This window comes from Gopherus evgoodei, chromosome 1, assembly GCF_007399415.2.
Source record: "Gopherus evgoodei ecotype Sinaloan lineage chromosome 1, rGopEvg1_v1.p, whole genome shotgun sequence".
Classification (NCBI taxonomy): Eukaryota; Metazoa; Chordata; order Testudines; family Testudinidae; genus Gopherus; species Gopherus evgoodei.
In genome coordinates, this window is record NC_044322.1 from 3441017 (window position 1) to 3455777 (window position 14761).

A 14761-nucleotide genomic window follows, 5' to 3' on the forward strand; every position below is an offset into this window, starting at 1 on the left:
TATGGAAAAATGCCACATTCAAGCTCTTCTTTCTTGTAACAGCAGTGCACAGAGTTAGAGGACGTGGCATTAGTCTAGTAGTTAGAGCAGGAGACTAGTGGCCAGGAAACCTGGCTTCTACTCTTAGCTCCACCAAAGACTTCCTCTGTGACCTTGGCTCTAGGTTTGACCATGGACTGTGAATGTGGTTTTACTTTGTCAACACTAGATGCTAGACTTTGCTTAAAACCATGTAAATAGCAGGGCAGTTAACACAGTTTAATACACCTCTCATTTTCCCGGATTAGACAAGTTTTTAGGCCCACATCTTCAAGATGGCAAATTCAATGTCTAAAGCTGGGTAACCAAAAATGGAGGCATCCCAAATTAAAGACCACTTTTGAAAATATGGGCCTTAACCTGTATCGACCTTAGCTTCCCCATCTGTAAAATGGGGACACTGATACTTACCCACTGCACAGGGGGGTTGTTAGGCTTAATGCACTGGGTGACTTGAGATTCTGGGAAGAACAGCACTCCAGAAGGGCAAATCATTATTACTACTTCATAATGATGTCATTACTATTTTAATAAATATGTGTACCTAATAACTTTAAATGCTGTTTAATACTGGCGTCAGCTCTCCCTATCTAATGACCAGGAGCTTTATCATTACAAGGAAGAGAAGGAGGATGGAGGAGATCCAAGTTCAATTCTCTGCTCTGCCAGACTCATCTGTATGACCTTGGGTAAGTCACTTAGCCTCTCTGTGTCTCCATTCCCCATATATAAAATGGACATAATGGCACTGCAAGCATCCCCCACTTCAGGCCTATTCACTTCCTGGACCCTTTACTGCAACTGCTGATATCAATTACTGCAATTGTGGGTTTTTCTCCTCCCCTTTACAAACACATCCTTGTGCAGTATGTATGACTCTACTGTATCAAGGGAGAAAATGACTCTGGAAGAGGTTAGGTGAATGGCCCAAGGCCATTCCAGAAGTTAAGACCGATGCAGGAGTTCCCAGATCCCAGTTCTGAGACTCCACCGCTAGGTGAGATCACATACAAGGATCTGTCTTGAACTCACAAATCCCAGACATTTCAGAAGAGAAGACGGAGACAGCAATCTGATTTTACCATACTCTGCCTGGAGGCTACTGGGGTAAGCAGACAACAGGTGATCTTATTTGTGGTGTGCAGCTCAACCATAAGCCACGAAAAGCAACACAAGGGGCAGAACAGGTGGCAACAGATATATCTGAAGATAATTCTAACACTTTTGAGTTATACATCATATAACTTTAAGTCATTCTGAAGATACTCTGCATGTCATTCCAGAGACACTGAAAGGATTAGAGATGTAACCATGCTAAGATATCCTTCCAGAAGGCGCGTAGGACAGGCTGGAACAGGCCCCCTCTGTTGAAGCCTGAAGAGGAAATAGTAAGTCACCTGAATCAGACTCACCTTTGTTTCCGATGCTTTCAGAAGTTTCATGACTTCCCCGTCACGGGCATAATCCAGTGGTGTGTGCCCCATTTCATTCCTCTGCAGAGGGCTGGCACCTGATCGCAGGGGGAAAAGGAGGGATCAGAGTTCAAACATCGGGCAGAATAAACATGAAGCACAACTTGTGACCCCCACGCTCCCCAGTGTCCTCTTCTAACCTTTTCTCTGAGGGGTATTCAGATCAGAAAGGGACAATGTACAACCAGCACACATAAGGATGTCATGGGAACAACAAAAGGAGAGTGTCACTGTATCAGCTTGGCAGGGAAAAGCTGTTGTGATGATGAAAGCACATGGAGTGCCTGAAACAAAACACAGCTTCATAAAAGCACCAGCTACTGGGCCTATGGCAGCTCCATGGAACCACTGCAACTTCAATTGGATACGGTATTCTTCCTCACTTCCTGGTCTGAACTGTTGTCTAGGATTGCTGTGGCCTGTTTAACAGCTGCTGCTTTCTGCCACAGAAGTGACTGCATTTCAGCAGTGGTTCTTCTTCATCGGGGCAACTAATCTCTTTGTGAGTTACAAAAACAGTCAGAGAGACTCCGATAGGCACCCTCATGAGAAAAGCTCTACATACAATGTCCTAACACTGAGAAAGCTTCCCACCGCCCCATCACCATCTGAACCAGACTGAACTAGGGATAGCAAAAAGGTCAGATCAACTGATCCCCAGGGCCTTGGTGGCATGGAGGGCAAAATATGGGCCACTAGCTATGGTGGTCCAAGTTAGAATCAGCAGATGTAATAAGGATGTCTAGGGAAGTAGTCAACGACACAAGTATCAGAGACCTCAGCGTATCCTAGCATTTCACGATATACTTGCAAAGGCAGAGATACATCTCAAGGCCACATACCACATGTATTGCAGCCTGCTGTCTCCAACCAGAGAACAAGGGCTACGAAAATATCCAATTTGCCTGTAACTCAAAGTTCTGAGGCTCTACCCAGCAAGCTTGAATGAACTAGCCAGTCAATATCTTCTGAAATGAGAGTGGCCTGTGAAACCCTGACAAGCAGAGGCGTTGTGTGGATAAAACACGGAGGGCCTGGAGCAAGGGATCCCAGAGTTCTACTCAGTGGCTCTGACGACGACTCACTGTCTGTTCGCCCATCTGTAAAATGGGGATAACATTTACAGGGGTACCTGGGAGGGGTGGACCGTAAATATCTGTACAGTGCTAAGAAAAAATCCAAAGCATCAAAGCAGTATTATGCCATCCTCTTAACCAGACCAAGCTTTTATAAACATTGCCCTTCTTTCCCTCCCACTAGTTTACATGGGTTATTTGGAAGAGCAAACTCAGAAACGATCACTCGGTTGCTTCAATTAACATATACTGATGAGGCTCTATTTTTGCCTCTACAATGTAGTCTGCTGCACAAAGCACACTATCCGCACTCAGGAACAGTGAGCAGCAATCATATTAAACTGAAGAGCTGTCACTGAGAGGGCTCTTTGCTATCACGAGCTGGAGAGATTAGCCATTTTTAAGCGCTGGCATCGGGGATCTATATTTGCTTACAGAATGAAAAATGTGCTCCATAAACATTCGACACAGAGTAATTTCTATTGCAAGCCTTGTCATTGCACATAAAGAATATGACTAGGACAGGTGAGATTGTATACTGCCTGGGCTGGCCACTCAATATCTTTTAAAGAGACAGTGGCCCCAAAATGCACCTGCAGCCCTGATGTTTTTAAAAACGCCTTCAGTTTGTGCTAGTCTGGATAGGGAGTCGGGAAAAGTTTTATGGGCTCTCCAAATGAAGACATCCTGGAGGCCAGGTCTGCTTTCATTTCAGGAAGGCTGAGGGTTTCTTTTTGCCCTGGATCTATCAATAATGGCTATCCAATATTGGCCTAATCCCCCTGTTAATGGCTTTGATGACTTGACTAATTGCCGCAATAATTGATAGAACCTGACTCATACAACTGGTCGATTTCACCTCAATAAAATATTACGCTTTAATAAATAACAGTGTCACTCCATTTGCTAATAGAACACAAAAGTGGCTACTAGTTCATAAGGGCCCTGGCCTGACCTTCCTTCGCCTTCCCCCCTTCTGCCCCCCTCTCTCCCTACAAGCCAAGCAGCTGGTCCAGAGAGCAGAGCTTTTGGACAGAGCAGTCTTGGCAATCTATTGTGTGCACCCTGAGAGGGCTCCAACCTTTAGATCCTGAATAGTAGGCAATTTGTCACCTCCCACTAGCTGTCTCTAGCTGGGGATCAACACCTGGGCAACACCCCAGGCTGTGCAAGGCACCCACCTCCCCCTTCCCCTGTTCATATTAGTAGGCTCAAGCTTATAATATTTGATAAATAGCATGCTAGTTCACTCCTAGCATCAGTGCAGCAACGAGGCACTGGAGCAGCTGCATAAGGTCACTCATTGGGGAAATATGTTTCTGTCAGTGGTATTGAAAAAAGTTTAGTGGAGTGACAGGTCTCAATTTTTCAAATTTTATTAACTCCATCCTCTTAACAATTTGTCTTGAATTCCTTCAGATTCCAGATAACTGTCAATAGGGCCCAGGATGGGTGAGTACTGGCACTGCACATAATTATGCTGTTTTATTCAGTGGCAAGTTTTCAATAACTCCTAGTGGGGGGAAAATGCCACATGAAAAGGACAATCCTATACACAGAATGTAGGAGAGACTGAAGCTTTCCCAAGCTTCCTGCAAAGATAGGGGTGGGCAGGGGTTGGGGCAGATAAAGATCCTTAGTGGTGATTTTATCGTTACTTTCTTGTCTAAGTCTCAAGCTGCTGAGATGGGACCCCAGCAACATGCCTGAGCATAGGTACCAATGCCTAGGGTCCATTACCAGCTCTGCCAGACTCCAGGTAAGACCTTGGGGCAAGTCATTTCTGTTTCTCTCTCAATACCTCAGTTTCTTCTGTACAATGGGGACAATACTTCAGCACCTCAGAGTGGTGTTATGAGGGGCTCAAACAACACTGATGGGGTATATGTACATCAGTAGGTAATTACTTTTCTGCCAGAGGTGGACAGAGGAGAATAAATTGCATTAGTTGGAACCTGGCACACAGTATAATCGGATGTTCTGCAAACCATCATACAGACTGCAGTTCTACCAATGGACCTAGTCCAGACCTCCTCTCCCTGTTCTAGTCCTGACCCTCTCTTTCATAGATGACCATTCTTTGGTGTCCGTGACATAGACGAAGTGTCTGTTGGGAATCATCACGAGACCATCACTGTCCTGGTGCTGTCAGTGAGAGCTGCTGTTTGCAAAGAAGCCTGAGTAGAATAATTGAAATTCAGGGGAGCCACCCAAATGAGACACCTACTAATCCTCCTTTCCTTTGTTCATGCACTGACTGAAGGCATCACAGGACGATCATGATAACTACTGAAACCCACACAACTGTCAGCAGAGCCGCTGTGGTACAAACAGAACAACCATCTTCACCAGCTGGCAAAGGCTTTTAATTTTCATTTGTATAATGTAAACTCCAAGGTAAAAACCAGACTGACAGAAGCAGAGTCACTCATTTCACAGTCAGGACTTCCTGCTACTGTGCAGGTGAGTTGAAAGTACAAGGAGCTCTGCCCCCGCCCACCCAGGTGCCACTTCTCCAGGGCTATTTAGCCAGATTCTCCTTGGGGAGGGAAGTCCCTACTCCTGACGATTGCCCAGAGCATTAGCTGTCTGAAATCGGGAAGGGAGAGGTAGCTTCACCATGAATGGCTAGGCATACAGCAGGGTGCACACTGCTCCCTCTCTGCACGGCTGGTGCAGCTCACAGTCTGGTGTGTGCTGCCGGGTGTCTTTCTCCTACGGATCCAACCCACAGCACAGCTTGCAGGCACTGCATCTCAGCTCGCTTGATGCAATTCAGGGCAGAATTCTGTTCTTAGAGAGCAAGGTTTTGCAGGGTCAGGTCCACGGTTTCTTTTGGGCAAACACAGTTCTCTTATTCCACACAGAACTGGGGAAACCTAAACCTATAAAGATGTATGCTGTTGGGGATGCCCAAGAAAGACACACTGAATGCCAGCTCCTCAGACCTGACAGACACTGAAACTAATTACATGCACTGCCCACACACTCAGGTGTGCTAAAACCAATTTGCCACTACAGTTACTTCTCTCCAAGGCCTTGTTTTGAGCACCAAAATAGCCCAGAATTTGCCAGGAGATAGCAGCCCGTATTACTTGCTGGGGATTACACAATGTCATCAGCCATCAGCTTTGACAAGCAGTGACATTATTATTGCTCTACATGGCTAGTTAAAGTAATATACAAAGACTTCTGTCCTCCTGAGTCCTCAGTGATTGAATTAGCATGCTCACCCTTTTTTCCAGTAAAATAAACCTGGTTTTAAATCAATAAGGCACAAATATTTCACGGGTAGCTTTTAACACAGTATTAACATTAAACAGCTCTTGCTGCCCTAAAGTAGCCACTGCAGACCCGTAATCCTATCAAATTTGAGGTGTTTTGGCTTTTTTTGAAAGATAAAAGGAACACATCATGGCCAGATCCTCAGCTGGAGTAAACTGCTGTAGCTCCATTTATTTATTCCTGCTAAGAGTCTGGCCTTCTTTCTTCATGTGATGCTTCCAGCAGCTTGGATTTCACTGGGTACACTTCACTTCAAAGGTTTTTTTCTCCTGCTGATGATAGCTCATCTCAATTGATTGGCCTCTTACAGTTGGTATGGGTACTTCCACCTTTTCGTGTTCTCTGTATGCATAAATATCTCCTATCTGTGTGTTCCATTCTATGCATCCGAAAAAGTGAGCTGTAGCCCACGAAAGCTCATGCTGAAATAAATTTGTTAGTCTCTAAGGTGCCACAAGTACTCCTGTTCTTTTTGCGGATACAGACTAACATGGCTGCTACTCTGAAAACTGGGTACACACACACACCCCAGGAGATGTTCATATCCCATCAAGGGAAGATATGGGGTAAAATTTTCAAGAGTGCCAGAGTGATTTAGGACCCGTAGGAACATTTGAATATTACACTCTAGATCTTTTAGAATCCATCCCTGCTTGTCTTTCACTTAGGCAAAACTCCTGTAGATGTCCATGGGTATTTTTCCACACTTAGGATTCACGGGATTGACCCCTCTCAGTGTATTTACATATCAAGGCAAATTCTGCCCTCAGCTGCACCCAGGAAAATACCAACTTCCATAGGATTACACACAAATGTCAATGAGGGCAGAATGTGAACCAAAGACCAGTGTCTTCTCTCCCCTACACCTCGTTTTGGCTGTTTCTTCATAAACCAGTTCCAACCCCACATTTTGATTTGACAATAAGGGCTTGACCCTCAGCCGTTACTCAAGGATAAATCTCCCACTGAAGTCAGTGGGAGCTCATCGAGTAAGGGATGAAGGAGAAAGCCCCAAGGCTCTGACATGATTTATACAAGTCCTCATGTCAGGGCATGAGAGAAACCCTGACATTTCTCTTAAACCATCTTTCCAAAGACCCTTCCAAGGAAGCATGAACCGCAGAAGGAAGAAATACTGGAGGTGAACCATTGGCTGCAAGACTAGCTAAATGTTTTGGTTTTGTGGCACATTGGGCCACATTTCAGTCAGAGAGGGTGCTATATAAACAGGAAGGCCTGAATCTCACGGGTAGAGGACTGAATTTCTCTTCTGGAGACTAGCTAGAGCAGTCAGGAAGGCGTCAAACTAGAAATGCAAGGGAAAGATGCTAAGAAGGCAAATGTGGTACAAACTCAAACTCAGCCATGTTATGAACAAATTAAATCAATGCAACAAAGAATCCAAAAAGATGACTTTTTTTTCCCAATGATTTATATACCAGTGCCAGGAGTCTGGGTAGCGAGTAAGAGGAATTAGAAATTCTCATTGATGGGAAGAAATTTGATACAATTGGCCATTCTAAAATCTGGTGGGACAATCTGCTTGATCCAAATGTTACGATCACGGGTTATAATCTGTTCAGGGAGGATGAGGGGAATAGTGGCACTCAACATTAAAGACATTAATACCTGTTTTGGAGTTATTGATAATTCAGAAGTGCAGTGTGCTGAATGCACATGGATCAATGAGCTAAGAAGGAAGGGAGTACTGCTGGGGGTCTATACAGAAGTAATGAATCAAACCAGGATGAGTTATTCCTTCTATACCTCTCTGTTTTGTGTGGAAAACCAAACTGTGTAGTTATGAGGGACTTGAATTTGGGAGACATATGCTGGAGGTCTCATGCAGCCACTCGTAACACATCATTACAGCTTCTAGGAATTATAGATGATAATCTTCTAATGCAAAAAGGTATTGCACCAAACACAATATAACTCTGTTTTAGACCTTATTATGATGGATATAGATGAATTAATCATTGGACTGGAAATTAGTGGTTGCCTAGTGACAAGTGATCATGATCAGATTACATTCCATATGGGTTAACAGAAGACAGGTCCAACCAGCAATACATGTACACTTTGTGTTTCCAAAGGGCTAATTTCTTGCAATTAAAAACGCTGAGGAAATTCATGAGCAAAATTGTTTGGAAGGAAAAAATTAGACAGAAAAATTAAAATGAAATTTGGGAGTTCTTTAAGAAGAAATGTTAAATGACCAAAAAGCCAAGATTCCACAATCAAGAAAGAAGACAACTTTGCCTAAAAGCTCATCCTGGTTCATTGGTGAAGAAAAAACAGCAGTTAGAAACACAAAAGCAACATATAACAAATGCAAAACGGGGGAAACAGATAGCAAGTGATACAAATTAGAAGTTAAGAAGAGCAGAAAATTGATAAAGGAAGCTCAAGCCATCAGGGAAAAATCCACAGCTGGCAGGGCTAAGGAAAATAGAAAGAAGTTTTCTTTAAGTAGATTATGTACATTTTGCCTAATAGCCATTGAAGGCCCTATCCTCCATGAACTTATCTAGTTCTTTTCTGAATGCTGACATACTTCTGGCCTTCACAACATCCCCTGGCAATGAGTTCCACAGGTTAACTGTGCATTGTGTGAAGAAGCACTTCCTTATGTTTGTTTTAAATCTGCTGCCTATTAATTTCACTGGGTAACCCCTTATTCTTGTGTCATGTGAAGGGGTAAATAACCCTTCCTTCTTCACTTTCTCCACGCCATTCATTATTTTATACACCTCGATAATATCATCCCCCCCCTCCCCATCGTCTCTTCTCCAAGATGAACAGTCCCAATCTTTTTAATATCTCCTCACATGGAAGCTGTTCCATACTCTTGATCATTTTTGTTGCAGTTCCCTGTCCCTTTTCCAATTCTAAAATACTTTTTTGAGATGGGGCGACCAGAACAGCAAGTAGTATTCAAGACGTGGACATATCACAGATTTATATAGTGGCATTATGATATTTTATGTCTTATTGTCTATTCCTTTCCTAATGGTTTCTAACAATCAGCTTTTTTGACTGCTGCCACACATTCAACAGAGGTTTTCCAAGAATGATTCATGATGACTCCAAGATCTCTTTCTTGAGTGGCCCTAGCTAGTTTCAACCCCATCAGTTTCTACGTATAGATGGGATTATGTTTTTCAATGTGCAATTCTTTGCATTTATCAGCACTGAATTTTAACTGTCATTTTGTTATACAGTCACACAGTTTTGTGACATCCCTTTGTAAATCTCTGCAGTCAGCTTTGGACTTAACTATCTTGAGTAATTCTGTATTGTCTGCAAATTTTGACACCTTACCGTTTACCCCCTTTTCCAGATCACGTATGAATATGTTGAACAGCACTGGTCCCAGCACAGATCCCTGGGGGACATCAATATTTACCTCTCTGTTGTGAAAACTGACCATTTATTCCTACCCTTTGTTTCCCATCTTTTAACCGATCCATAAGAGGATCTTCACTTTTATCTTATGATTCTCTACTTTTCTTAAAAGCCTTTGGTGAGGAACCTTATCAAAGGCTTTCTGAAAATTCAATTACATTATATCCACTGGATCACCCATGTTTGCTGAGCCCCTTAAAGAATTTTAATAATGTGGTGAGGCATGTTTTCCCTTTACAAAAGCTATATTCACTCTTCCCCAGCATATCATGTTCATCTACATATCTGATAATTCTGTTCTTTACTATAATTTCAACCAATTTGACTAGCACTGAAGTTAGGGTTACTAGCTTGCAATTGCGAGGATCACCTCCAAAGCATTTTTTAAAAGTCAGCATCACATGTACTATCCTCCAGTCATCTGATACAGAGGCTGACTAAGCAATAGTTTACATGCCACAGTTAGTAGTTCTGCAGTTTCATATCTGAGTTCCTTTAGAACTCTCAGGTGACTGCCATCTGGTCTTGGTGACTTATTACTGTTTAATTTATCAATTTGTTCCAAAAGCTCTTCTAACAACACCTCAATCTGGGACCATTCCTCAGATTTATCACCTAAAAAGAATGGCTCAGTTTTGGGAATCTCCCTCACATCCTCTGCAGTGAAAACCAGTGCAAAGAATTCATGTAGCTTCTGTGCAATAGCCTCATCTTCCTTGAGTGCTCTTTTAGCACCTTGATTGTCCTGTGGCCCCACCGATTGTTTGGTAGGCTTCTTGCTTCTGACATACTTTAAAAAATTGTTGTTAATTTTTGAGATTCCTCCTATTTGGTCTTCAAATTCTTTTTGGCCTACCTAATTATACTTTTACATTTGACCTGCCAGAGTTTACGTTGTTTTCTATTTTTCTCAGTAGGATTTGACTTCCAATTTTTAAAGGACACCTTTTTGACTCTAACTGCCTTTTTCATTCTGTTGTTTGGCCATGGTGGAGTTTTCATGGTCCTCTTACTGTTTTTTTTAAATTTTTATTAAGGGGATGCATATAGTTTGAGCTCCTATTATGCTGTTTTAAAAAATTTCCATGCAGCTTGCAGGCATTTCACTCTTGTGATGTTCCTTTTAATTTCCATCTAACTAGCTTCCTAATTTTTGTCAAAGATCTCAATCTGTAGGGTTTATCAAAAGGCTTAAGAGGTGACTTGATTACAGTCTGCAAGTACCTTTATGGGGAGAAAATACCTGGTTTGAAAGGGCTATTTAACCTAGCAAAGAAGGACAAAACAAAAACCTGAAGCCAGCCAAATCCAGATTAGATATTACGCACACATTTTTAATGGACGTGGTGCATTCACCATCTCTTGATGTCTTCAGATGAGGACCAGATGCCTCTCTGGATGACATGCTTTAGCCAAACAAAAGTTTTACTTTAGCAAAACAAGTTGTTGGGCTCATTGCAGAGCTAACAGGGTGAAATTTAATGGCCTGTGATATAACGGACGTTAGACTGGATGATCTACCAGTTCCTTTCTGGGTTTAAACACCGAATTTATGAAAGCAGGAAGAGAATCTTTGGGGCTAAACCTGGGACTGCTTAGGGTTTTTACTGTGATCATCACATGCATGTGTGATTATTCTTCCCCAATGTTTTTAGGAACACCTTTCATTTTTTAAATAGATACTATCAGGTTAAAAGCCGTATTTAGTACAGAGTCTGATTAAGGTAGCACTTTATTCAATTGCAGGAGAAGAGTAGCATTATGAAAGGCTCTGTTTAGAAATAATTTAAAAATCATTCTAACCTTTGACTTCCACCTCCTCAGGTTATTAAAACTGAAACAAATCTGATTTTTACATCATTTGTGCTATGGTAGTGCTCAACCCCATTGTGCTAGGCACAAACTCACCCATAGTCAGAAATCATCCCTGCTCAGAAGAGCTTGCACTGTACATAGACAAGACAGACAAAGGTGTGGAAAAGGGAACAGGGAGGAGAAATTAATTGTTCAAGGTCACATAGCAGGTCTATATCAGAACTGGGAACAGAGGCTTCCAGGTCTTCCGAGTCCCAGTCCCTTCCTTGCTCTGTCCACATGCTTATTGTATTTAATTTACCTTGGCCACTGAAACTAGAGAGGGCTGGACGCCAGTTATACACTGGTTGATTAGTTACACAGTACTGCAGTGTTAAAGTTCTAAACTACAGGAGATTGTTTTAAATTTAAAAAATTAACAAAAATTCTTTCATCTTTTAAAAAATTCCTCCTACTGCACCAATGGCTACAGTATCTCAGTATGCTTCATTAAGGGTGAAATTCCACCCTATGCTGTTTTGAGTGCATAAGTAGCACCTAACTATTGCATGAGCCTTGTGCTGGTCTCCTGCATAAGCGTTTCTCAGATGTTCCTCGGAGAAAAATTTGGTCCCATAGCCATAATTTTGCATCAATTCTGCCAGAAAAAGAATTAAATCTTTCCACTCCATTCTTAGTTTGCTACTATGCTCCTTATTGATGACTGTCTTAGCTATTGCAAAGCCTTTCTGTGTCTCCATTACCATAGGCCAGCCTGCTCAGAGACCGGCTTTGCATCTCAAGCTAGTCCTGCACTTGTTTTTTTCATTTGATTTTTTCAGACATAATATATGCTGGACACCTGCCTATATATTTTCACTACCGCATAAAACGTTTTTACCAAAATATACAATTAAGTACCAGGTTCTGCTCTCAGTTATGCTGGTGTAAATTGAGGGACTAACTTGCCTTCGATGGAGTTACTCTTGGTTTACAGCATTGTAACTCAGATTGGAATTTGGCCCTAACTGTTAAGAGAAAACTATTCCACTGGATTATTTGACAAGAATTCTCTCTTGAACTATCCCAAACAAAGGACATATTCTGTAAACGGGTAAGCATGTAAGAAAAAAACCAACCTTCTAATCACAGTGCAATATTTTGGAACCTTTGGTCTCGTACAACTGAAGACAGATCGTATTCAAATGGTGCCAGTATTATAATAGTTAAGCAAACTGGCACTTTACACACACCTATCAAATATAAAGCATGCATGCAGCTCATTGCAGAACACACCTGTCAAATATGAAGCACGCACATAGTTGATACTAGATATTATGTGGGCACAGAAGGAAAACTCCTCAAGACACAGTACATGTGCCTCAGCATTACCCACTTCTTAAACATTTGACTGATTTGGGACTGCCATCAGATACATTCGCTCCCCAGGATGTATCAGATGGGAGAGTTGTAGTTACCCCTTGACGGACCATTATAATCCTGGCTTTGTACTTTTGGCTTGGAAAAGTCTTTGCTGCTTGTGTTCTGGTGTTTCAGGAGTGTTTGCTCAGTCACATTTCTCGCGCTGGTATAATTCCATTAGAACATCTCTATTCATATTGTTTTATAAGTGCCTCATTTCTAGAGGGAACAAAACCACTTTTAACCTTGATCTTAAGGTACCAACGTGAAAAGGGAAACTAAAGAATAATACTCTCTCTCTTCATATATTCTCTCTCTCCATAAATATATATAACTATTAAATGCCTTACAAATGGTTATGTCAGTGCAAGGCTTTGTGTCCAGAAAGACTTCAGAAGGGATCTATTTGTCCCCCACCCTGTGGGGAAACTATTCTTAAAAGCTTTGACGTGGACATAAATGTGCTTGTGCTCATACACTTATTACACTCGCCATGGTGGGACATTAGAAGCCTCAGTGCAATGATATGATTGGATTTTAAATCCCAGTCTCCGAGGATTTTAATTACTGGTCTGGGGCTGCTGGGAGTGGAACTCACTGCCTTTGGACAGAGGGGGTCGATACGCTGGCCCACAACATATTGAGCCATGACGCCTGCAGACACTATTGTGCTATTTAATCATCTTTTGCAAAATTTACAGTGTAACATAAGGAATCAATACTGAATTTATCACATTCTCTTGTAAATATGAGCAGAGAGTTTAAGACACTCTTAACACAGCAAAAGGCCTGGGACAAATGTGCCTTAGCAGCGCAATGACATCCCTGTTTGTTAAGTGTAAGCCATGTGTGGAGCAACATAAAGAGCTGGGCAACCTAGCATGGCATGTGGGGGGCTCTCAGGAACCCCTGGTCTTTGTCCTCCCGCTGCCACCCTGGAGTCTGGCAAGGGCTCGGAAGGCTGTAGAGGCAGTGCACTCATTCTTGGGGAGGGGTTGGGTGAATGTACCTAGAACTGCTCAATAACATCCCCTTCTGACAATGATGGGTTGGGGCTCAAGGAACTGTAACGGTGATAAGAACATAAGAATGGCCAGACTGGGTCAGACCACAGGTCCATCTAGCCCAGTATCCTGTCTTCCGACAGTGGCCAGTGCCAGGTGCCATAGAGAGAATGAACAGAACAGGTAATCATCAAGTGATCCATCCCGTCACCCATTCCCAGCTTCTGGCAAACAGAGGCTAGGGACATCATCACTGCTCGTCCTGGCTAATAGACATTGATGGACCTACCTTCCATGAATTTATCTAGTACTTTTTTGAACCCTGTTACAGTCTTGGCCTTCACAACATCCTCTGGTAAAGAGTTCTGCTGGTCGACTATGCGCTGTGTGAAGAAATACTTCCTTTTGTTTGTTTTAAACCTGCTGCCTATTAATTTCATTTGGTGACTCCTAGTTCTTGTTTTATAAGAAGGAATAAATAAAAATGGTTACTCACCTTCTTGTGACAGTTGTTCTTCAAGATATGTTGCTCATGTACATTCCAATTAGGTATGAGTGTGCCGCGCGCACAGTTCACTGGAAGGTTTTTCCCCTAGCAGCACTCGTCGGATCAGCTCTGATGCCTGGGAAAAATCCCTAGCCGTACACACAGTCCTTCTCTCAGACATGACTGAAAAGCGTACCGAGGCAGACCCCTGGGTCTGGTGGTAAGCCCATAGGATTGAGAAGGGCCATTGGGTCGACATGTAAGCCAGTACCTGCCACTGTGGTGGTCACGGTACCGGGGGAAAAGTTTGGCTCATCCTTGCTGACTGGGAATGCCAGCGACTACGGTGTCAGCTTCTCCGGGACACATATGAGTCAGTGTCTGATGTGGACTCCGATGAGTCTGTGCTTGGGGACCATGGTGGTGCCGTGCCAGGGATCGATGCCAGGGTGATATAGATCGTTCCAAGTCATAGCCAGCTTGCTCCTGGACTTCACCGGTCGCCTCGGAGTCATTTGGGAACTCGGGATTGGTGCGGTGACACTGTGGTCGGGGGATTGTGGGCCTGTCAGTGTTATCAGGTCCCGCGCTGTCTCATAAGTTTCGGGTGTGGAAGGGAGGTCCAAATCCTCCATCTGGATCTCCTCCGGTGGCACCGGACTCAACGGTCCCTCCCGTGTGCCCGGAGTTGATGGTGTCGGCTATTGAGCTGAAGGGGAGGTGCAGTCTCCCACTGGTCTCCCTCCTTTCAGTTCACGTTCCCGTGCATGGGAA

At 43.0% G+C, this 14761-nt stretch overlaps 1 protein-coding gene across 1 annotated transcript in view; it reads right to left on the minus strand.

The window, feature by feature from the left end:
- The window catches only part of CLPB (ClpB homolog, mitochondrial AAA ATPase chaperonin), a 131722-nt gene that overhangs the window by 52703 nt on the left and 64258 nt on the right, over nt 1-14761 (minus strand). The window contains 1 exon segment of the mRNA XM_030556433.1: nt 1452-1549. Within this exon segment, the coding sequence (XP_030412293.1) occupies nt 1452-1549 (98 nt within the window).